The sequence below is a fragment of the Acartia tonsa genome, chromosome 8 (genome assembly GCF_053477335.1).
Source record: "Acartia tonsa isolate MP-2025a chromosome 8, ASM5347733v1, whole genome shotgun sequence".
Taxonomy (NCBI): Eukaryota; Metazoa; Arthropoda; class Copepoda; order Calanoida; family Acartiidae; genus Acartia; species Acartia tonsa.
The window spans coordinates 25,476,746-25,501,325 of NC_137267.1; the positions used below are offsets into that span (position 1 = coordinate 25,476,746).

Below are 24,580 nucleotides of genomic sequence, written 5' to 3' on the forward strand. Positions count from 1 at the left end.
AGGGAAAATACACCTACCAAGAAATAATCATGCAAAATTTCAGATCGAAATTCGAATTCCAAGTGCCATTTATACATTGATTATGAGATGGTTGCATTACCCCCCCCCCCCCCCCCCCCTATGAAAAAACGCTTAATTTGTCTAATGATATGATTTTTAGAAATCGTTGATAATTTTAACTCAAAAATTATAAATCCTTTAGTATCTTGTTTTAGAGTAAATCGTAAAAATATAAATAATAAATCTAATCGGTATTTAATAATTTTTTTTTGTCATCCATGTTTTAAAAATCTTAATTTTTAGAGAAAATCCGCGGACTTGCCTCACTATAAATCTTTCACCCTGGGAGAATTAACCGTAGGAATGGAAAATTCATTAAATTATTTAAGCTTATCTAAGAAAATAAAACTTTATAACCTAAAAGCTGAGAATTAAGATACTGAAACCCCTTCATGTAATATATTTTATAAGATCATAGGGCTCTATCACACAAATTAACTCTCATTTGCACTGAACCCCTGAATCCTTCTTTATTTTTAAAGAAATGGAAAATAAGGGGGGGGGGTGTTTTTCATTCGTTTGTTTATTAGGTAAGGTTAGGGCAGGTTATATTGAGCACTTTGTAATCCTGCAGGGTTAGGGCACCGCATGTTTAGGCCCCTCAGGGTTGGGAAGCCTATAGGGGTTAGGTACAGGGGAAAAAACTAATCTCCTCGACCTATTTTTAGTTTATTTTTTAAAAATAACCGGAGGGGATATCAGTGCATATTCATATAGGGGTGTATATTCTGCACAAGATTCATTTTTTCCCCTCCCAGTTTTTTCCAGCAAGGATAAAATAGAAAAATATTTTCAGAACTCTTTATTTTATTCATATTATGGCCCCTTTCCACATATTTTTTAGTTTTTTTTCACCAAAATGTGGAGATAAATAGAAAAAAATGCTTTCATCCTTATAATTTTTTCATTTTTTCCCAACCACATTTTTTTTTTACCCCCCTTCAGCCGAGTCAAATTTGCAGAATTGTATACCCCTGTATCAGTGCTTAGTTGAAATATTTCAATGAATTTCCATTTTTTCCCAAAGAAATCGGGGAGTTTATTCTGGTTAAAAATGAACATCATTTAGAAAATCTACAAGAATGTGATATTGCAAGGCTCGACAGGTAAATATAAAAAAGGATTTTGTTGTAACAGGGAATGAACAATGGACGATAAACTAAACTTTCTTTACATTGTAATCTTTGCAAATGTTTGATGTATGAACAATGCAATAAGTCACTTAGAAATTACTCCTATCTTTGGTGTTTCATTACTACAAAAATAAACATGTGACTAATAGCCGTTATATATATAGTTCTAAAGTGGAAAAAATCCCCACCTAGCCTCCCTGTTTTATTAATTTCAGGTAGCGAAGCTACTCTATAATTTACAATGTATTTGTCCTATAGATAAGTTTTTTAAACAGAAGTTTCTTGGATGCTATATGAAAATTCCCCGTACCAATGCAGCTGTAACCAACAACTTAATTAATTAGAAAAAATATTTGGTAATTTCAGCTGAATTTTTCATGAGTTTGACGGGCCAAGCTTTGTATTTTTATTTGCCCCTTAAATATTTTAGATTTATTTCGCTTGTTGGCTATACCAAACCTGCATTTATATATAACTTACTTTTCTTCCTCCCTATTTTTAAATGACCACTTGACATCTTCACTACATATGGATTTTGATATCCTTGTTTAAATATCATATGACGTGTTTTTAGACCCCCTCAAAGAATTTATACACACTCTACTTACAAATAAAGAATTTTAATTATAGTTCATGAATAATTGAAAAATTTAATTACAACAAAATGTGAAAATAGTGTTAAATCCGGAATGAATATTTTGATATGACGTTTTTATTTGTTTCTTTTCATCTAGTTCCGTCGTTATTAACACAGCGAATTTACTTATAAAAAATCTTTTTATTAAATACATTATTGCAAAAAATGTTATTCAGTGGTTCTAATAAAGTGAAATCAAGCTCCTAGTAATGCTGAACTTAGTTTATAAAGGAAGATAATAAATTTAGTTTGTTTTTGCTATATGTACTACTTATGGATCTAATTAATTGTCCTTGTTTTATTTCCAGATTGTATGAGGACAGATCAGATAGTAAAGATCCTTACAGAGCCGAAGTAACCTGGTTGTGTAGGCCCAGTCAAATGCCGTCTACGGTTAGATTTTTTTTGCAGCCGGCGCGAGGCGCACCGAAAATTTTTACAATGTCATAAACAATAAAGTAACAGGATGTTTGTCTGTATATCTGTTTGTACCAATGCAATGGTTCTCGCTAAACGCTGAACCGATATGGTTCAAGGTCCTGGGAAGGATTATAACTGTTTTGTGGGAGGTTACCATTACCCTTCAAAAATAAACTATTGTAAAATAAAGCATGAATTGAATATTTTTGTTACATTGAAATTGAACTACTCACAGACAGACCTAAAACATATATACCTAATGTATATATATACGAATAATTATATTTTTAACCTTCTTACAATTTATTTTACAGCTTTCATGGATAAGGTAATTTTAATTTTTAACTTTTGTTTCCGTGGAAAGAAAATTATTTATTTTTATTCCTGGTTATAAAAAAAAGTGGATATTATTCTATTTTTTTCCTGTTATTGTAATTTGATATTGATTTTGATTTAGTTGAGGAAAGGTCATGGCTTTGAAGAGGATGGAATACCTCCACTTGATGATAGGTAGATTAGTATTTATTTACAATTTTTCCTTAAAATAATTAAGTATAAAAATTCATTTTCTCATGATAATGGGAAATTAAGTGAAATATTGAAACAATAGCGACTGCGCTCCTAGGTTCTAGGGGCTCTATATTCAAAAAGGGATATGGAAGGGTAGAAAAATAGCCTAAAACAATATCCAGACTTATTTTTTTAAAAATTTGTGGCCTAAAACAATCTCGGAACTTAAAAGAAGCATCACTGTAATGAATAACCATATTGGTTTAGCGGTTAGCGAGATCCTTCACTACAGACAAAAAAACATACTACTTTATATAATGAGATGTATCATCGTTTAAAAAACTATTTTTAATCTAAATTTTCTATTTGACTGTTTAGAATTGATGTAGTGGTAGAAGGAAGGCCATATTCTACAAATATCAGCGCTGAATCCATCTATTTCAAGGAATTGTTTTGTTCAATTTAGTTTTATTTAATTAAATATTTGGTAATTTTCCTCAAAGTATCTTGTAAAACCTACCCCGCCAACTCTAGATAAGGGGGGGGGGGTATGCAACTATTCGTTATGAATCTTGGCATGAGTAAATACCAAGGATTACTGAAATAGTGGTAAAGAAGAGCTTTAGATTAAACCAGCGCTGCGGAGCCGTTTGCTTTTGGTGCGGCTTCGCGGAGCCGCCTGTGAAAACAACGGCTCCGGATTTGGCTCCGGCTTCGACTCAATCTTTTTTGCCAAGTGTAGTTTTGAATTTTAAAGGTTTTAAAAGATCAATATTTGATAAAAATGGAAGTGAAAAACTTATGGGCATTTGCACACGACACAACAGAGTTACTAAATTATAATTGATGAAAAATCTCTTTTTTTAGCTAACCCGGAGCTGGAGCCGTTTTTTAACGAAAATTACGGCTCCGGCTCCACAACGCTGGATTAAACAAAACTTGATTATTAGTGCAAAGTTTATTCTGAACCAATGTCAACTGTGCCACAAGAATTTGTTAAAAGGTAATTAATCAATTTTGCATTAAGTGGGTAAAAAAGTAGGGTTGGGCCAGATATCCGGCAATATTCAATATCCGGCCAGATACCGAATATTGAAACTATCCTGCCGGATATTCGGCAATATGATCTTTTATATTATACTACAAAAATCCCTACTTTTTAAATTTCAAAACATGATTTTTGGCGGCGGCAGCTGTACTTTGCAGCTGCCAGCCAGCACAGTCGGCGGCTAAACAACAGCCGATTTTTATATAAAAAAAAAGTTCTTTTTGCTACTTCAATATCTGGTTATTCGGCCAGATATCCGGTAATTAGCTGGATATCCTGTATCCGGCCAAAAAAAAATCCAGTTCAACCCTAGTAAAAAGGCGGAAACATAGACATAATTATCGTATTTCAAATTTTCTTTTCTGCTTAAAATCAACAGAAATAATCAAAAATTAAAACAATAAACTAAAGTTGTACTTTTTTTCACGGGGTAAATGTGAATTTTTAATTTTGATTATGAGAACACTCGTCCCTGATTGAATAATGTTGTTAAGGTTTCCCCAGAACCCGAAGCATCCAAACTATTTGCTCAGGTTTAAGATGAAAGGATCTTCAAACGTGCGAGATAGGTAAGTACTATATACCCACCATCTACATATTTATAATTTAATATTGTAAGTAGCGCAGTTACTCAGTAATCAAAGTATGTCAGTACATCCTTATGTCCGTAAAGTTACATTTCTGAATAAAGTCTTATCTATGTATTCTTACATTCACAAACAAACAAAAACTAGGGAATAACAGAGATTTACTTTTAACTTTTTTTACCTCTCCTGAATTACAAACGATTTCCTATTTCGACCAAAAATGCTGGTAATAAGTAGCTTGGTATAGTTGCACTTATTTTGGTCACAGTTGTCATTTTTAAATACTTTACACGAAGTGCAGGATTAATCTTTATGTACATAGTTTGTCATTTATTATCTGATGTTACTTACTTGATACTTGGCTTGTTAATCTTCATTTTCTACTGGTGTAGCGAGTTGAAGATGTTGGTACTGATAATTTTGTTATCTTTTGCTAATTCATATATTTTTTCAATTTTGATCTAAAGCTGGCCACTGATGTGGCATGTTTGATATCACTTGGTAAACTATTCCATGGGTCGACAATTCTGAAGGAAAAGAAGTTTAGTCTGATGTCAGAATTAGCCCTTCCTTTCTTTAGGTTAAGAATATCAGAGGTTTGTCTTGTTGTGACTCTGTTTTGAGAAACATTTACAGTTTCAAGTCCACATTTAACATTTCCAATGTTATGAAGAATTTTGTAGCACTGGACAAGATCAGCAAAATTTCTCCTTTTTTCAAGAGTCCATAAATCAAGCTCTTTTAAACGTTCATGGTAATCTTGTGATTTCAGACCAGAGACCATTTTAACTGCTTTGATTTGGACAGCTTCGATGTTTTTAATGTCTGTAAGGTTCCAGGGGTTCCAGACAGATGAAGAAAACTCCAGATGTGGTCTCACATATTGTTTGTACAGCCTTATAAAAACATGTTTATCTCTGTAGTGAAATGACCTTGATATTTGGTTTAAAACAGCTTTAGCTTTGTTGACAATTTCATTACAGTGGCTTGATGGCTTAAGGTTGGAAGTTATTCTTATTCCAATATCTCGTTCAGAATCAACTGTTCCAAGTTTAATATTATCCATGTAATATTCTTTTTTTGGGTTATTCCTGCCACAATGGAGAATTTTGCATTTGTCAATATTAAATAACATTCCCCAAGTTTTGCTCCAATCAAGAAGCTTATTTAATGAAACTTGGAATGAGTCTGCATCTGCTTGGTTTCTTATCTTTTTTGCTTGCTTGGTATCATCAGCAAACTTTCTTAATATGTCAATTATGATATCATCATCAAGGTCGTTGATATATATTACAAAGAGAACTGGCCCAAGTATACTACCTTGTGGGACACCTGACCTGACCTTACCTGGCCTTGACTTCGCTCCTTGTATTTTAACCCACTGAGTTCTGTCTTTAAGCCAAGATTTTATCCATTCTTGTACAGATCCAGTTATTCCATGTGCTTCCAGTTTCTGTATTAGCTTGTTGTGTGGAACTTTTTCAAAGGCGCGACTAAAGTCCAGATACACAATATCAACAGAGTTTCCTTCATCAATCATTTCAAAAATTTTGTCTAAAAATTCCAATAGATTTGTTTGACAGGATCTCTTGTGCATAAATCCATGTTGAGAGGGTTTGATTAGGTTGTTAATTATAAGGTGATCTATCATGTGATCACGAATAATAGATTCATTAAGTTTGCATACCTGGCTGGTGAGAGATATCTGTCTATAATTGCCTGGCTTCCCTCGTGATCCTTTTTTAAATACAGCAGCTACTTTTGCATCTTTCCATTGTTGTGGAACTTTGCCTGTACTTATTGAAGCCTGAAAAAGTTTTTGCAATGGTCGGGCGATATGATTCTTAGTTTTCTTTAAGAATTCTGCAGATATCTTGTCAGGACCTGGGGCCTTGCCAGTTTTAAGTTCGTCAATTTTTGATATAACATCTTGTAATCTAACATTTATATGAGATAATTCACTATTCATGTTTCGTTTTGGTATGTTTGGTCCATTGTCATTGTCATCATTAAAGGAACTACAAAAATGATCATTTAGTGTTTGGGCCATTTCAGCATTATCTGTGATAATCTTATCATCTTGGACAAGAGGGCCAACACTTTGTTTACAGGACATTTTATTTTTCACATAACTATTGAATTTTCTTTGACCACTGTTTCCACTACTTTTTGATATTTTTACTTCAAGCTTTTTTTTAGCACTTTTAATCTTTTTTTTACATTCTTTGGAAAGTTGGGTAAAGCGTTCTTTGTCACTAGGATTTTTGGTTCTTTTCCATTTCTTGTATGCCCTATCTTTTTTTCTGCCAAGTGTTATAATTTCTTTGGTCATCCATCTTGGTTTGTTGGTTTTAATGGTTTTGTTTGGGACATATTTACAAATTAATTCATCAATCACCTTGGTTAGTTGTCTCTCATTTCTACATCATTAGATACAATCCTGTCCCAGTCAATTTTCTCTAAATCTTCATTAATTTTTTGGTAGTCTGCTTTTCCCCAATCTAGGATTTCTTGTTGTGTGTTTTCTGGTAAAATAGAATGGTCTGTAACAATTTTAATACAGGTATGATCACTATTACAAAGAGGGCCTAAATCACTTACTTCAAGTATGGAATCATTATTAGAAAGAACCAAGTCAAGAACATTGTTTTTTACATGTGTTGGGAAGGTCACAAATTGGTTAAAATTGTTCTCGTTACAAGTGTCCAGAAATTTCTGGCTTGCAGTGTCGGCAGCAATATTTTCACTCCAGTTGATTTTTGGGTAGTTGAAGTCACCAATAACCATTGAATTATCTGGCATAGATGAGATTAATTCTGTTAATTTATCATTATTATAGTTACTACAGTTTGGGGATTTATATACAAGAAAAATGTTGGTGGTTTCATTATTTGTTTTCACACTAAGATGTAGATATTGGTTAAAGTCAATTGTGCAGTCATGGGATAAAACCGTGTGTCCTTTTTTTATGTACACTAATAATCCACCTCCAATTCCTTCTCTTGTATCACTACGATCTTTTCTTAGTTCTGGTATTATTTCATAGTTTTTGATATTTAATACACTTTTCACTATGTTTTCATTGCACCAGGTTTCGGTTAGAAGTATAATATCAGGTTTTTGTTCATGTGTAAGTAACTCAAGTGCAGAAAGTTTACTTATTATACTCCTTGCATTGGTGTATATTATGTTGAGTTTACAGGGGGCAGACTCTTTGTTTCCCTTCCCTTTTTGTTGCCTACCCCCATCACTATTTATTCTCTGTTCTCCTCCTCCTCTGTCATTGATGGTCGTGTTCGTTTGTCTGTTGTTATACTTTCTGGAGTCCTCTGTCTCTTGGATCCTCCTCCCCTCCTGGTCCATGTTGTGCTGTTTCTCCTTCCCCACCTTTCTGTTTGATCTGTGGATTTTTTCGCCCAAATCAGTCTTTTTTGGCCTTTGGGTCCTACCACCTTCCATTCGGAGTTTAAAGCCTGTTCTTCAGTTAGCTCAGAGTTACGCTTATGCATTTCAAGAATGAGGTTGTCCTCCTCTTTCCTTTGCTGGTGGGTAAGGTCAGGTACAAGGTAGACCCCATCCCAGAATTCATTGTCAGCAAGAGATCTGCAGTTTTTCATAATTTCAGATTTGGTATCAGTGTTGTGAAATCCAACTTGCAATGGTCTTATGCTGTCAACTTTTTTTCCCCAAGGCATCTAATAAACTTGATATCTTTATCAGGGTTTATCGTAACTTCTAGGGTGTCAGCCACCAGTCCAGCCCAATGAATATCAAGTTCTTTCTTTTTTAACCCTGGCCAGGAATCATCAGTAACTTCAGGGATACCATGAATTATCAAATTATTTTTCTTCTCCTCTCTGTCTCTTAATTCTTGAAAGACATTTTTTTCAACATTAGATTTTAACTGTTCTTGTTTGTTATCATTCTCGTTACAGCGTGTTTCTAGTTTGCTTACTCTAGTATTTGTATCATCTTTGTCTTTTTGAAGCTGGCTAATATCATTTTTTATATCTTGGATATCCTTGAACATGGCAGCTACCTTATTTGATAGGAGTTCACTAGCCACACTACATGCTTCACAACACCAATTAATGAAGAAACCTTGTCTATTTTCCTTGACAAGATATTTGTAAAGCTCTGGTGCAATTTTGGAACATTCAGTATGGGTCCATCTTTGGCATACATGGCACATGACACATGCTTGCGTTTTGGTGATTTTATTTGTGCAGACTAAGCAGGGTGGGCTTTTGGCATTAAGTCCTGTACTCATCTTGACAGCAATTTTTTTGGTATCTTATTTCTTTTTTTTTTGGTATCTTATTTCTTTTTTTTTTGGTATCTTTTCTTTAGTATTTTTTAGGTATATTTTTTGGTGTCTTTTTTTTGGTATCTTTTTTTGGTATCTTTTTTTGGTATCTTTTTTTGGTATCTTTTTTGATATCTTTTTTTGGTATTTTTTTTGGTATTTTTTGATATTTAAGTTAAGTAGAAAGGGTCTGATATTTTGATAAATACAGTAGGAAAGAAATTTAAATATCTGGGAATCCTGATAGACTAAAAGAAATAGGTAGTAATTTTGAAATTTTGTTCGTTTATTTCTGATAAAGTATTGTTTTTAGGAGAAACTTTACACTGGAACCATACCAGAGTCGTGAAGGAGGACCAAGTCCTCTGAAACTATCCGGAGGACAAACACGGTCTCCATTGAAAGAAAAATCCAGGTATTGAGCTGCGTTTTCAGAGTAATCCAATTTTCTTTTTGGGTAAAAATGATATGCCTAAAGATTTTTTATTTTTAATTCTTTTCAATAAGAAATACACATGTTTAACAGTTATTTCTCGTATCGTATTAAAAACGGCTTTCCGCGGATATAGAATGTACAATTATAAGATTAAAACTAGTTTTTTAGCCCCGTGGTGCCGAAGGCACCGGCTAAAAAAACGGTTTTAATCTTATGATTGTACATTTCTATATTCGTAGAAAACTGGATATAATACGATGCTAGACATAGTTTTTTCGTATGGATGAGAACCGGTTCCTATCCACCGGATTCGAATGAATACGAGAAAGAATATTATCGTTCTTTTTAAGCTTGTTAGTCATATTGTACCATAAACTTGTATTCAAAGAAAACTTAATTTAAAAATTTTCTTATCAGGAATATAGTGGATATGAGTGGTATATCTCCTGCCAAACCGTTGTCACCTAAATTGGTGGTTCCTAAAGAATATATGGAGGCTCTGTCACCACAGGAAAACAAACTTTGATTTTATTGGAAAAAAAGTAAAGATGTTTAGACGACAGTAAACTATAACAAGCAAAATTATTTAGAGATTTTACTAAATCAAAAATATTAGGTAACATTTAAAGGAGAAATGAGTGACGAACTAAGATTATTTTGCAGTTCTATTAGAACATAAATTGATAGTAGAAAGTGATTCTAGGCATCTTCCAGTAGGAATTTTGTTTATTTATAATTAGTTTATACTAGGTCTCTGTTTTAAAAATTAGGTTTTACCATAGGTTTTATATTGAAAAACTTTAAAATGTTAAGCAATTTTGAAGCCATGTCATCAAATGTTTATTAACTTCAAAGTGCATGGTAAAATCCAGTGTTGCGGATCCGCATTGATTGTTTGCGGATCCGGATCCTCAAAATTTGGTCAATGCGGATCCGGATCCTTGACAATAAAAATAAAATCACCAAATTTTTCAAAAAATATTTATTCCTTAATCTCGAAGTCAAAAATACTTTTAATTTTTAAGTCTGAACCTAAACCTTAAAGATTGGCTCTCATCACGAGAATGTCTTTGTAAGTGACTATTTTATATAAATTTAGGTTGATTTTTCCATAAATTTATACCCCAGGATCCGGATCCGGATCCTTGGACTCAAAACATGCGGATCCGAATCCACAACACTGGTAAAATCAAAATTGCTGTAAAATGCATAAGTACATTAATCAAACTTTACATTATTTTAATGTACCACCCGATTACCAGTTTTTAAAAGTTAGTTTTTATATTGAACAGAGCAACAATGTGGTAGATGTTGGAAAGAAAAGAAGGAGAAGACTTAGCAGTCGTGGCAGTAACAGGTAGAATAATTAGATCATTGAATAGGTATAGTTTCCTGGGATCTAAAGGGATAGGACAATGGCCGACAAATGGATGGACATTGCATCCCGAATGATGACACACATAATTGCCTCTTCTGTTACCTGTACATTACAATTAGTGGTTGAAACGTTTGGACACTCAGCTTTTAAAACTTTACCAACCAATCAAAATTCAATAAAGGTTCCCAAAGTTTCAAAGTTGCATATATAAAAAGATTAAGGCTATATTTGATAGATATAGGTATAAACTACAAAAATTAAATTTCTTTTGAATATAACTTATTAAACTTATATTTTTTCTTTTTTAAAGGAAAAAACACAAAAAAAAACTTTTAGATAATTCTATTGAAGTAGATTACTAAATACCATCGAATTTTTACATGTTAAACCAATTTCTTTAGTGAGGATACTCCTATAAAACGAGTAAAGAAATCCACCAGCGTGCAAAATACTCCAGAAAAGGCAACTATCCTCGAAGAGCAGACAACCAATACCCCAAGATCCACCCGTGGGACCAGAAAACATGACCTGGCCACGCCAAAAAGTACCAACACTGCCGGTTCAGGTTTTAATTAAATACAAGGATGACAACTTTCTAAAGCAAAGCTTAATTTAGCTTTTATAGTTGTTAATCTTTCAAAATTATACCAAACTATTACAGGAATCGTCATCTTAACATAGGTGACATGAATACGACAATTTTAACATGCCTTAATTAACCAAAATAGCTTTGGATGCGTACGGACGGACCGACACTTATTATAGAAAAGAATTGGTTTTAGAAATGTTTTATCATCAGGGATGGGACAAATGACTAAAAACTAAGCTTTCTGTGAAAAAATATGCCTTTGGTAGCCAATAGATTTTGGGGAAATAGAAGGTTAAAGTTTATCTAAAAAACAATGTAGGTATTTTTATAGGAAATACTGGGCGAAAAACGCGCCAATCAGAAAGTCGTGACAATACACCAGTAGTAGAAGCAAAACGTTCTTCACGAAGATCCATAGCACCGTCAGTTGCTACTACCGAGGAATCAACCAAAGAAATAAGTGACAGTTTAGCAAAGAAAACACCGGCAAGACGTAGAGTTGTGTCGACTGATGATTTTACCGAAGTTAATCGTGAAACAAGTAAGTCGTTTTTTTTCTACATCATTACCATGTAAAAAAAAAATCAAACTAAAGAATAAGTTTATTTAAGAATTAAAATCAACTTAATTTTATTATTGGCCAAAGAAATTTTTCAAGAAGTTTTAGCCGTCTATCTCTAATAGCAGCTTCATTGAGTAAATCACATTTTCCACAACAAAAATCTTCACAATAAAGATTAGTATGCACGAACAAGAGCAAGTGATTCTGAGCCCCTTCCAGAAGTGATTCTAAATGATTTTTTGATGAATACACTAGGGGTTATGTTTAAAATCATTATATAAATTTAAAAAAAAATAAGTTTTACCATGGTTTTATATCATATGAAAAAAAACTTTGAAATGTTAAGCATTTTTTTTGGCTTTATATCATTAAATGTTTTGTTGAGTTCAAACTGCTGTGATGCAAAAGTAAACTTTTTCAATGAAAATTGTAAATTTAGAAAAAGGGATGGTAACTTGTAATATTGTTAACAGGTTTGATAGTACCTATACTTTTGTAATTTATAGCATTTGATTATGTTTTGGCGTGTTATTTTATTTGCACCAATAAACGTTACAAAACATTAGATATTTCATTTCAAAGTTTTATTCATAGAAAACCATGGTGAAATCTAATATTTTTAGTTGGCATAACTATATAAAACATAAGCCCAGTATATATTCAAAAAATATTTAGTAGGTATTACTGCTGGAAGGTGCTTAGAATCACTTGCGCTCGTTCGTGCATAGTCCCCTTTTAGTTTTTAGTCTTCGACAACATTCGAGATTAAAGTTTCCCGGTATTGTACAGACTGAACTACACGTAAAACAGTTTTTCAAAAAACAATTGGTTTTCCATAAAAAGAATATTATATATTTTTAATTTTAGATTCTGGAAGAAAATTGAAAATAACTTGTGGTGACAAAACAACCAAAATCGCTCCTTCCTCAAGATTAGGTACCTAGTTACTCTACCTTTTATATTCCGTTTGAAATTAAATGAGATATTCATCAAAAAAATCTTTTGGGTAAAATAAGGTCATTTTTAATATTAAATATATCTTATCTACAATTCACGAATGAAACATTTCATTATTAGAATTGAAACATCTTCATGCAATTGTGATTTTTTCTTATTAAAAAGAAGAATATATGTTTATTTATATTAGGAGATACAGAGATTGGAAATCTTCTAAACGATTCTGATTCCGACCAAGATTTTGAAATTGAAACTAAATCTTCCAAAAAACGGACAGCTTCTAAAGCTACTCCTGCAAAAACTGTGCCTAAAAGTACTACAAAATCAACTTTGAAAGCTAAAGTTGAAAAGGTTGAGCCTAAGGTTGAAAAGAAAGCTTCACCAAAGGTAATTGGAAACAAATATAATTCTTATAAGAAAGTAATAGTATGTTTGTCTGTACCGAAGGATCTCACTAACTGCTTAACCGTTATCGTTCTACTTTACAGGGTAGCCCCTCATAGTTAAAACTATTTCGGGTGAGAGTACCAATTCCCTCCCAAGAGAAATCGCCCCTAGAAAAAAATGACCTCCCCACAATTTTTTTAACGATTTTTTTTAAAATTACACTTGAAAGTGGGAGGGAAGTTGACTTCTCCCCTCCTTAAGGGCCCTAAAAGCCACTAGGTTCGTAGCCGCTAGTCTTCATTATTTTTTTCTCAAATTTAGCCACTTCGAAAGTATATATATTTATTAAGAAACGAACTCGACGTGCCAGTATGTCTGTAGTGGAAAAAGCTCCTCCTGTAACACCCGTCACTAACAATAGAAGAAAAAGTATGGCCTATTCAGAGACTAAAGTAAGAATTTTTTTTTGTTTTTTTTCACCAAAAAGGGGAGAAAAATGGCAAAAAATGCTTTCAGTTCTCTCAATTTTCACATTTTATCCCCCCCCCCCAACCACATATTTTTCCTTTCCCCCCCCCCCCCTCCCCTCAGCAGGGTCAAATTTGCAGAATATCATCACTGGAGCAAATAAAAAATAATTTTAAAAACCACTGGGAACTGAATGAAGGAAAAAATGATAAATTGGAGTACCTTCCCAATCATAATAAACAAAGTTGCTCCTTTTTGTAGATTAGATTTATGGTTAAAAAAGGGACTATCCACGAACGAGAGCACGTGATTCTAAGTACCTTCCAGCATTGATCTCAAGTATTTTCTTTTAGAATATAATAGGTCACCATTAATCATTAATATATTGCCAAGAAAATTTATGTTTCACCATGTTATTTAGGTATTTTAATTGATTTTGAAAACTTATAGAAATGTGATACATGTGGAAAATCTTTTACTAAAAAACTTGACTTGTACAGACACATACTTGGACTACGACTTTGGGTAAAGTATAAATGACTTTCAATATATATTAGTTTATAATATCTATGTTTTACCTTTATGTAAAAGAAATTGATAATAGCAACATATACTTTTACATAATTTTTTAATAAAATGGATATTTGATGATACATATGTGAAAACTCGTGTTATATACATATGTCGTAAATTAATCCATATTAGCGTTAATTTAAAAAACATACATATGAGAAATAGTTAATGTACTTTTGACGTTTTCTAGTTTTTAGCATTCGACAACATGGACAATTAAAGACACCTCGAACCCAACAAAACGTTTGACAGAATTTTGACTAAAAATGCTGGACATTTTTTTTTACTTTTCTTCAACTTGAAGTGGTGAAATATAAATTTTCTCGTCAATATATTAATGATTAATAGTGACCTATTATATTCTGAAAGAAAATACTAGAAGGTACTTAGAATTACGTGCTCTTGTTCGTGGATAGTCCCCTTTGGACGGCATCTTAATCTTTGTTTTAGTTCTACTAAAATTATATCTAATTATCAAAATTACAGATAAAGAAGAAACTGGAGACCTATTCCCCTGCAAGTTCAGACGCTGATTCAGATTTCCAGGCAAGCTCTTTTTTTCCTTCTGTATCATTACTTGCATCTTTTTTATTAGATGTCAATTTTATAGGTATGATCATATTGTTGCATAGCTATATAAATTATTCTTTGGTGCTTATCCTTACAAAATCCCCCCCATCCCCCTATTAAAATATGATAAGGGGGGGGGGATTATTTTTTATTTGTTTGATTATTTCTTAACTTTAGGTCAGGTTCTCTTGGATTTTTTGTGCCATCGCTGGTTTGGGGGTCCCCGCAGGGGTTAGGCATAGAAAAAATAACTACCCCCCTCCCCCTTTTTTATTTAAAAGTTAGGGGAGGGGAGTTTAGTGCACTATTGCCACTTTGAAGAAAAGCACCTAATTTTAGCAAAATACTCCCCCCCCCCCTAACTCACGTCAACACAAGATATTTTGAATTTATCTTCACACAAACAACATATAAATATTGTTATATTTTGTAGTGAGATATTATCAAGATTAAATAAAATTTGGTTTTGTAACTAAAAATCTGGGAAGTTAATTAGGAAAATCTTAGAATTTAGTTTTGTCTCGTCATTTAACCAAGAATGTTAAATATCTCTATTTAGTTATATTTTATAAAGCTAATTGTTACATATTTTTAAAAATATATTGTTTAACTTATTCTGCTTAACTAATTTTATTTTTTTATTTTGTTCTATCGTCCCAACGGACTACAATGGCACTTGAGGTGAGGGTGATGGAATTCGACTCTCACGCATTTTCAATTTTAGTTTTAAAAGATAAAGTAAAAAAATCGGGGTTGTCATTTTTTCATTGGTGATTTCTCTTGAAAGGCATGGTATCCTCCCCCATAATAGTTATAAAATTACTTTGGACTTATGACATTGTAATGGAGAACCGTATCGGTTCAGCGGTTAGCAAGATAGATTCTTAGGTACTGACATATCCCAAGGATATGTTTTTCAAGCCAATAAATTCATTTTGAAAGATATATTTACTATTCTTTCCAAGGGGGGGGGAAGTTTGTACACTTATAGGAAATGAAATTCAGTATAAAATTTTGGGAGGGACGTGTGGGCTTGTTTTTATAGTTATCAACCTAATTCTTTTTGTAAAATCTCTTATATGACTGGAAGTATACGGAAAACTTTGAAAATTGAATTTCGGCACTTTCCTTCTAGGGGCTAGTGGAGCAAAAGACCCCCCAAAACACTAAAAATATGAGTTCTGAGCTTATTTTTAAAGATATCAACCTGATTTTTTTAAAAGAAAACTTTTTAAAAACAACTGAACTTAGTAACCATTACACATTTCAATTTGGGACTTTCCTTCTAGGGGCTTGTGGAGCAAGAGACCCCCAAAACTAAAAATGGGAGTTCTGAGCTTATTTTGAAAGATATCAAACTGATTTTTTTTCCAGAAAACTTTCTCAAAATAACTGAACTAAGAAACCATTACACATTTCATTTTGGGACTTTCCTTCTAGGGGCTAGTGGAGCAAAAGACCCCCCAAAACACCAAAAATATGAGTTCTGAGCTTATTTTGAAAGATATCAACCTGATTTTTTTAAAGAATACTTTCTTAAAATAACTGAACTAAATACCATTACTCATTTCATTTTGGGACTTTCCTTCTATTGGCTTGTGGAGCAAAAGACCCCCAAAACTAAAAATAGGAGTTCTGAGCTTATTTTAAAAGATATCAACCTGTTTTTTTTTAAAGAAAACTTTTAAAAAATAACTGAGCTTAGTAACCATTACACATTTCATTTTGGGACTTTCCTTCTAGGGGCTTGTGGAGCAAGAGACCCCCAAAACTAAAAATGGGAGTTCTGAGCTTATTTTGAAAGATATCAAACTGATTTTTTTTTCAGAAAACTTTCTCAAAATAACTGAACTAAGTAACCATTACACATTTCATTTTGGGACTTTCCTTCTAGGGGCTAGTGGAGCAAAAGACCCCCCAAAACACCAAAAATATGAGTTCTGAGCTTATTTTGAAAGATATCAACCTGATTTTTTTAAAGAATACTGAGCTTAGTAACCATTACACATTTCATTTTGGGACTTTCCTTCTAGGGGCTTGTGGAGCAAGAGACCCCCAAAAACTAAAAATAGGAGTACTGAGCTTATTTTTGAAGATATCAACCTGATTTTTTTTAAAGAAAACTTTTTTAACATAACCGAACTAAGAAACCATTACACATTTCATTTTGAGACTTTCCTTTTAGGGGCTTGTGGAGCAAAAGACCCCTCAAAACTAAAAATATTAGTTATGAGCTTTTTTTTTAAAGATATCAAACTGATTTTTTAAAAGAAAACTTAAAATACCTGAACTAAGTAACCATTACACTTTACTTCTAGGGGCTACACTACCCCCTAGAAGGAATGTCCCAAAATAAAATCTGTAAAGGTTACTTAGTTTGGTTATGTTAAAAAAGTTTTCTTTAAAAATCTTTTGCTCCACAAGCCGCTAGAAGGAAAGTCCCAAAATGAAATGTGTAATTGTTACTTAGTCAACCTGATTTTTTAAAGAAAACTTTTTTAACATAACCGTACTAACTAACCATTACACATTTCTTTTTGGGACTTTCCTTCTAGCAGCTTGTGGAGCAAAAGATTTTTAAAGAAATTTTTTTTAACATAACCGAACTAAATAACTTTTACAGATTTCATTTTGGGACTTTCCTTCTAGGGGGTAGTGTAGCCCCTAAAAGCGTGTGTAGCTCTCTTCAAGCGGCTTGTGGAGCAAAAGACCCCCCCAAAACACTAAACTAAGTTCTGAGCTTATTTTTAAAGATACCATCCAGATATTTTTTTTTAATCTGTTGTGGCTATGTAGTTCTTTTATGTGAAAAAGTTGAATAAAAAATCAGCTTAATATCTTTAAAAATAAGCTCTAACTCATATTTTTAGTGTTTTGGGGGTTCTTTTGCTCCACTAGCGCCTAGAAGGAAAGTCTCAAAATTAAATCTGTAAAGGTTACTTAGTTCTGTTATTTTAAAAAAGTTCTCTTTAAAAAATCAGGTTGATATCTTTAAAATTTATCTCAAAACTCCTCTTTTAAGTTTTGGCGAGTCTTTTGCTCCACAAGCCCCTAGAAGGACAGTCTCAAAATGAAATGTGGACGTTGTCCTCTTAGAAAATTTTTTTTCAATTTTTTTCAATTTTTCTTTAAAAAAAATCTGGTTGATTTCTTTAAAAATAAGCTCAGAACTCCTATTTTAGTTATGGGGGGTCTTTTGCTCCACAAGCCCCTAGAAGTAAGGTTCCAAAATGAAATGTTTAATGGTTACTTAGATCAGTTATTTTAAAAAAGTTTTCTTCAAAAAAAATCAGTTGATATCTTTCAAAATAAGCTCAGAACTCCTATTTTTAGTTATTGGGGGTCTTTTGCTCCACAAGCCCCTAGAAGGAAAGTTCCGAAAATGAAATGTGTAATGGTTACCTAGTTCAGTTATTTTTAAAAAGTTTTCTCTAAAAACTCAGGTGGATATCTTTCAAAATAAGCTCAGTACTCCTATTTTTAGTTTTGGGGGGTCTCTTGCTCCACAAGCCAATAGAAGGAAAGTCCCAAAATGAAATGTGTAATGGTTACTAAGTTCAGTTATTTTTTAAAAGTTTTCTTTAAAAAAATCAGGTTGATGAAATGTGTAATGGTTACCTAGTTCAGTTATTTTTAAAAAGTTTTCTCTAAAAACTCAGGTGGATATCTTTTAAAATAAGCTCAGAACTCCTATTTTTAGTTTTGGGGGTCTTTTGCTCCACAAGCCAATAGAAGGAAAGTCCCAAAATGAAATGAGTAATGGTATTTAGTTCAGTTATTTTAAGAAAGTATTCTTTAAAAAAATCAGGTTGATATCTTTCAAAATAAGCTCAGAACTAATATTTTTGGTGTTTTGGGGGGTCTTTTGCTCCACTAGCCCCTAGAAGGAAAGTCCCAAAATGAAATGTGTAATGGTTTCTTAGTTCAGTTATTTTGAGAAAGTTTTCTGAAAAAAAATCAGTTTGATATCTTTCAAAATAAGCTCAGAACTCCCATTTTTAGTTTTGGGGGTCTCTTGCTCCACAAGCCCCTAGAAGGAAAGTCCCAAAATGAAATGTGTAATGGTTACTAAGTTCAGTTGTTTTTAAAAAGTTTTCTTTAAAAAAATCAGGTTGATATCTTTAAAAATAAGCTCAGAACTCATATTTTTAGTGTTTTGGGGGGTCTTTTGCTCCACTAGCCCCTAGAAGGAAAGTGCCGAAATTCAATTTTCAAAGTTTTCCGTATACATCCAGTCATATATATAAGAGATTTTACAAAAAGAATTAGGTTGATAACTATAAAAACAATCCCGCACGTCCCTCCCAAAATTTTATACTGAATTTCATTTCCTATAAGTGTACAAACTTCCCCCCCCCCCCCTTATTCCACCTTGTTACTTGAAGCTGCATGGAAGGGTTGAAAGTGACAGGATTTTAACAGTGTTGAAGTCAAAATAATATTAAAATAATAAAAAAATTCTTTACAATACTACCCTTACTTTAGGCTGAGGCTGATCTAAGTGACACCGACGAAGAGAATGATTCTGATTATGAACAAGATAATGTTGTCAAATACAAATCAAGAAAAAATCAACAGGGAAAAAAAGTCATATTTTAAATCTCTCAAGATATAAAGAGTAAAAATTGTATTAGAATAGCTATTTATCGGATCTTATTAAAAACGGCTTTCCGCGGATATAAAAATGTACAATAAAAAATTAAAACCAGTTTTTTGCCTTGAGATGCCGAAGGCACGGGTTTGAAGAAATGGTTTTAATCTTATGATTGTACATTTTTATTTTCGTAGAAAACTGGATATAATACGATCTATACATATTTTTTCAGTATGGCTAAGAACCGGTTCTAATCCACCGGTTTAAAGCGATACTGGAAAAGATAATCCCTTTTGTTATACTAATAATATACTAAAAATAGAGCTATACCTTTTTTTTCTCAAATGGCATTTTTAATATAGACCAAGAGTAAAACGCAAGTAAAAAGTATTCTCGACCGCAAAGGGTTTACCCCGGGTGTACAGCAGCGCGCAAAACCGGTTCCTGCTTCCGCTAATCCGATGGTGGAGGCACAGAGTAGGCTCCACGTGTCTGCAGTACCGGATGAGTTACCATGCAGGGAAGAAGAGTTTGCAGGTGTTGTATTACAAACTTAATATTTTTTTAGTCATTAAGTTAGAGTTTTATTTTTTATACCTTTTATAAATTCTTGATTAAAAGATTCATGTTATTTAAGAAGAAACATATTATTTGAGAGAAATTTTATTATGGTTCATGTATTGATAGAAATGAAAAATTCTGTTTGTCAGGCCGGGCGTTGATAGCCACGGGCTGCTATTCAGCCAATTAATTCCATTTGAAATTGCCAAAAATTAAATTTGGTGTAACTGAAAGGGAAGTGGTTAAGAAGGGGGAGAAAAAAGGGAAGAGGGCCGATGGGACATTTTCACTTAGAATTGTTTGTCAGAATCACATTCGGATTCCCTTTTCCCTGGTTGATAGCAGCTTACTGTTAAGTTATTAAAGGGTTCTACTAGAGGATTATTGGTTTTCACTAATATAAACGTGCATTTTATACTTTATTTTAAAATTTTCAGAGATCTTCGGATTTATAGAAGGGAAGCTTCAAGAAGGAACTGGAGGATGTATTTATATATCAGGTTTGAACCTTTAATTTTAGATTTTAAGAGGGAAGGGGTAGATATGTTTTTTTGTAACCTAACTAAACTCTACCAAAAAAGTGTTAAAGCTGCTTTAATGAGTTACAAAATGTAACTATGAAAAAAAAACAATAAGTGCAAATTGATTTTTTTTAAAACTTCGCTTAACACAGGAGTACCTGGCACCGGCAAAACCGCCACCGTGAAGCAGGTGATGCGCTACCTGGACGAAAACAAGGACGAGTATCCGGAGTTCGACTTCTTTGAGCTGAACGGCATGCGCCTGACCTGCCCGGAACAGATATACGTTGAGATGTGGAAGCATTTGTCAGGCGGGGAGAAATTGTCAGCTGAAGCTTCCCTAAAACGGTTGGATGAACGTTTTGCTAAGGTGATATTTTTAGCCAACATTACTTCTTATTTTTATTCTTTGAAGAAAAAAATATCCTCCAAATGTATTTTTTTTTCTTAGGCTGGTCCCAGAAGAAATCCAACAGTATTTCTTGTAGACGAACTTGACATGTTGTGTAAATCTAGAAAACAAACTGTCCTCTATAATATGTTTGAATGGCCGAGTAGACCTCAGGTAATGACAAGCTGTTCCTGGGATCTTAAGTATCAAGTTTATGTTTAAGGTAGCGAAGCTTTTTTATAATTTCAAATGTCTGTTCGTCTGTCCTTAAGGTTCGTTAGTTTAAATAGTGATTTTCTTTGCTTCTATTAAGAATATAGAATAAAATTCAATTCAAGGCAATAGGTACATGTTTTATTATGTTAAGATTAAATGTTAAAAGAGGGTTCCACGACAAACGTAAGAGTCCCAAACGTCAGAGTGGAAAAACATCAGAGTGGACAAACGCAAGAGTCCCAAACGTCAGAGTGGGACAAACGTCAGAGTGGGACAAACGTCAGAGTGGACAAACGCAGGATTTTTGGGACAAACGTCAGAGTGGACATTTTATAAGTAAAACGTATGAGTCTCGATTTTATAATCATTAAAGCGCTGCGGCTAGGTAGGCCAGGGTGCTGAGTGCTGCAGCCAGAGTCATTTTCTTTATGATTAGGTTAGGTTAGGTTATAGGCTAGGGGGCCGAGCGCCCGCGGCTAGGCAGGCTAGGGGGCCGAGCGCTGCGGCTAGGTAGGCCAGGGTGCTGAGTGCTGCAGCCAGAGTCATTTTCTTTATGATTAGGTTAGGTTAGGTTATAGGCTAGGGGGCCGAGCGCCCGCGGCTAGGCAGGCTAGGGGGCCTAACTGTCTATTTTTTGTCATATAATTAAAATAGCATAGACTCTGATGTTTTACTTAAGCAATGTCCACTCTGACGTTTGTCCCACTCTGACGTTTGTCCCACTCTGACGTTTGGGACTCTTGCGTTTGTCCACTCTGACGTTTGGGACTCTTACGTTTGGGGTAGGACCTAAAAGAGGACTATCCCCGAACCAGAGCAAGTGATTCTAAGCATCTTCCAGCATTGACCCGCCATAGTATTTTTTTAGTGAATATACTAGGTTTATGTTTAATATTTGGTTTATCGACTAAAAAGTTAGGTTTCACCATGGTTTTATATGAAAAAAACTTAGAAATGTAAAGCAATTTTTTTAAGCAATATCATCAAATGCTTTGTTGAGTTCAAAGGACAAAATAAAATAACATTGCAGAAAAGCATCAAATGTTGTAAATTGCAAAAGTACATGAATTAAACTGTTTATAAGTTACTAACCCTTTTTCTAAATATACATTTTTAATCACAATAATTCATTTTGTGTCAAAGCTTTTAAACAACAGTTTGAATATACTTTCTCTTTTATATTGACATCGTAATGAAATAACAAAGAACAGAAAACATATACATTTGTCATGGGAATCTTTAAAGAAATAAATGCCTTTTCTAATTCTTATGACGCAGATCAATTTCATTAAAATCGCACTTGTCATGTTTAATTTTCTATTGTTTGTTGAAATAATTCTTCTTGTTGAAAATGATTATTTTTGTTTAGGCTAAGCTTGTAATTGTAGCTATTGCTAACACTATGGACCTTCCTGAAAGAGACATGGACATGAGGGTTATTAGCAGGTACGTGGCTGTTAATTCCAAGATTTGCAAGATGATAAAAGATATTAAGAATTTTTCATTGGTAGCCGTAGGTTTTTATTATAGATTTCCATTAAATGTGAAATAATTTAAGTCCGTTGAAATTATTTGAATATATTTATTTCAACTAATCTTGTTTTAGACTTGGATTCAACCGACTGAATTTTGACCCCTACAATCAGCTGCAACTCCAGATGATAGTATCCAGCAGGCTCCAGGGTCTCGAGGTTTTCCAGTCTGATGAAATTGAGTTGGTCTCCAGAAAGGTTGCTAGCTTGTCAGGTATACAAACTATATTTATAATGTCTTTAAAACAATATGCTTTTACAAAAAAAGGCATATAGTTTTTACATATTCCTCTAATTAAAAAAAGGGCTTTCTCGTCATTTGCCCGTTGGGACATCTAAAACAATGGTTTTAAAAAATTTGTTTTAGTATATTTAGCAGACAAGTAAATTTTATTTGCTCTTCAATATTATGTTGTCTCATAGGAGCATTACTGATGGACTGACAGATCAAATGAGTCTTTAACAATTGGAATCTTAACGAAATAATTCAGCATATTATCTTGCATAGCAGCCAAGGAAACCCAACTGTCAGACAAAGTGAGTTTTAAGCTGGCTTCGCTACTAAAAATAATATTAATATCAATTTCAAAAAAGAAAATTTTAAAATCATTATTTAACTAGGTGATGCTAGACGAGCACTTGATATATGTCGGATCCTCGCGGAGAGATGTGAACGGGAGGGCAAAGCTCGTATTACCCACGTTGAAGTGCTGCAAGTCCACGCCGAGATGTTTAGAAGTCCCAAGATGCAGTACATTAGATCCTGCAGCAAGCTGGAACAATTTCTTCTCAGGTTTGTCTTTAGTTGTTGATTAAAAATAGTGGAATGTGCTTGCTTATCTTGTTATTAAACATTTGTTTATACAGCGGCTATGCTCCTAAAGGCCTCTAGGGGCGCATGATCTGTGTGTGTGAGTGGGGTGGGGGGGGGGGTCAACCAACCCTATTTTATTTTTTTAAAAAATAATAGAGATAAACAAGATTTGATTTTAAAACATTCTTAAACGTTGAATATTTTTCAGAGCACTTGTGAACGAGTTTTATAGAACTGGTGTTGAAGAAACAAATCTTAGAAATATAACTTACAGGTATGATTATAATAGACTTATTAAAAAAGAAAGGACACTTTTATTCTTATATATGGTATGATTTTGCCTATGGTAGACACAGGACAAAAATCCTCTTTCTAAGTAGTAGATTCTTAGTTTTTTGGTTTAACTAGTAATGGAGTAGGACGAAACACCTTTTTAGTAGGTAGTGGGCAAGGCATTGCCTAGCTTTGCTTATAGAGTAGCTGGGCATTTAATATTTGTAATATTTGCATCAGGATGGAAGAATTGTGTGCAGCAGAAGGAAATGAGGTGCCATCTCTACACTGTCTTTACAATATTTGTGCCAGGTACAATTTACATTTATTTTCATGTTTTGGTGGATTTTCTCTTTTTTAACTCGGAGATTTTTTTTTTGTACAGAAACCTCCTGCTATCTCGCTATAGCTCTACCGATTAAGTTCTCCTTTTCGGGAAAGTTTCATATTTGTTGTTAAATGTTATTATGTGTTATAGGTTTTAATCAAACCTGGAAGGAGTTTTCAGGCCCCCCCCCCCCTTTCTTTTTAATTTAGTTATAAAAGGTTATAGGATTTTGTTATTTTTCTGAACTGTATTTATTTTTTACTCACTTTGATCATTTTTAGGTTAAGCAGCCAACGATTGATTTTATCAGAGGACTATAGAAAAGGGTTGGACACGAAACTGAGGCTCAATGTTGGCTTTGAAGATGTTAACTTTGCCCTCAGACCACCAAAAGATATGGATTAGAACAAAAAAGATAAATAATTTTTAAAGAAAAAAGACAATATTTTTAAGTTTTAGATTATAATATTTTGAATACGAAAACCTTGCCTATATTCTTAGCATTTTAAAAGTTCTCTTATATTTTATTCGTTGTTTATTTTTACGAAAATTCAGCAGTTTTTTATTAGCATTTATTTTACAGTAACTTTAATGTGTTAATTCATACCAGAAAATTAATATTTTATGCATTACGTAAGAAATATTTTATACGCTTAATTATAATAATAATTTGTACACTATTTTAACATGAATTATTATTGTATATTTATTATTTTAGATTTAAAATGA

The 24,580-nt window shown here is 33.1% G+C and overlaps 1 protein-coding gene across 2 annotated transcripts in view; it reads left to right on the plus strand.

Annotated features, from left to right (window-relative positions):
• The window catches only part of Orc1 (origin recognition complex subunit 1), a 25,492-nt gene extending 922 nt beyond the window's left edge, over nucleotides 1-24,570 (plus strand). The window contains exons 2-28 of one of the 2 annotated variants that reach the window (XM_080169680.1): nucleotides 304-359; nucleotides 1,086-1,166; nucleotides 2,139-2,223; nucleotides 2,708-2,760; nucleotides 3,139-3,203; nucleotides 3,709-3,763; nucleotides 4,303-4,377; nucleotides 9,015-9,116; nucleotides 9,555-9,644; nucleotides 10,426-10,494; nucleotides 10,917-11,080; nucleotides 11,436-11,645; nucleotides 12,534-12,602; nucleotides 12,814-13,010; nucleotides 13,361-13,462; nucleotides 14,538-14,597; nucleotides 19,107-19,197; nucleotides 19,576-19,752; nucleotides 20,214-20,276; nucleotides 20,450-20,667; nucleotides 20,749-20,862; nucleotides 22,274-22,350; nucleotides 22,511-22,650; nucleotides 23,058-23,229; nucleotides 23,459-23,524; nucleotides 23,764-23,835; nucleotides 24,133-24,570. In XM_080169680.1, coding sequence (XP_080025806.1) covers nucleotides 304-359; nucleotides 1,086-1,166; nucleotides 2,139-2,223; nucleotides 2,708-2,760; nucleotides 3,139-3,203; nucleotides 3,709-3,763; nucleotides 4,303-4,377; nucleotides 9,015-9,116; nucleotides 9,555-9,644; nucleotides 10,426-10,494; nucleotides 10,917-11,080; nucleotides 11,436-11,645; nucleotides 12,534-12,602; nucleotides 12,814-13,010; nucleotides 13,361-13,462; nucleotides 14,538-14,597; nucleotides 19,107-19,197; nucleotides 19,576-19,752; nucleotides 20,214-20,276; nucleotides 20,450-20,667; nucleotides 20,749-20,862; nucleotides 22,274-22,350; nucleotides 22,511-22,650; nucleotides 23,058-23,229; nucleotides 23,459-23,524; nucleotides 23,764-23,835; nucleotides 24,133-24,256 — 2,847 coding nt within the window. In that variant the 3' untranslated portion in view covers nucleotides 24,257-24,570. The remainder of the gene's footprint in view (nucleotides 1-303; nucleotides 360-1,085; nucleotides 1,167-2,138; nucleotides 2,224-2,707; nucleotides 2,761-3,138; nucleotides 3,204-3,708; nucleotides 3,764-4,302; nucleotides 4,378-9,014; nucleotides 9,117-9,554; nucleotides 9,645-10,425; nucleotides 10,495-10,916; nucleotides 11,081-11,435; nucleotides 11,646-12,533; nucleotides 12,603-12,813; nucleotides 13,011-13,360; nucleotides 13,463-14,537; nucleotides 14,598-19,106; nucleotides 19,198-19,575; nucleotides 19,753-20,213; nucleotides 20,277-20,449; nucleotides 20,668-20,748; nucleotides 20,863-22,273; nucleotides 22,351-22,510; nucleotides 22,651-23,057; nucleotides 23,230-23,458; nucleotides 23,525-23,763; nucleotides 23,836-24,132) is intronic. The other variant, XM_080169681.1, reaches the window with a different exon arrangement.
• Nucleotides 24,571-24,580: the final 10 nt, after the last annotated feature.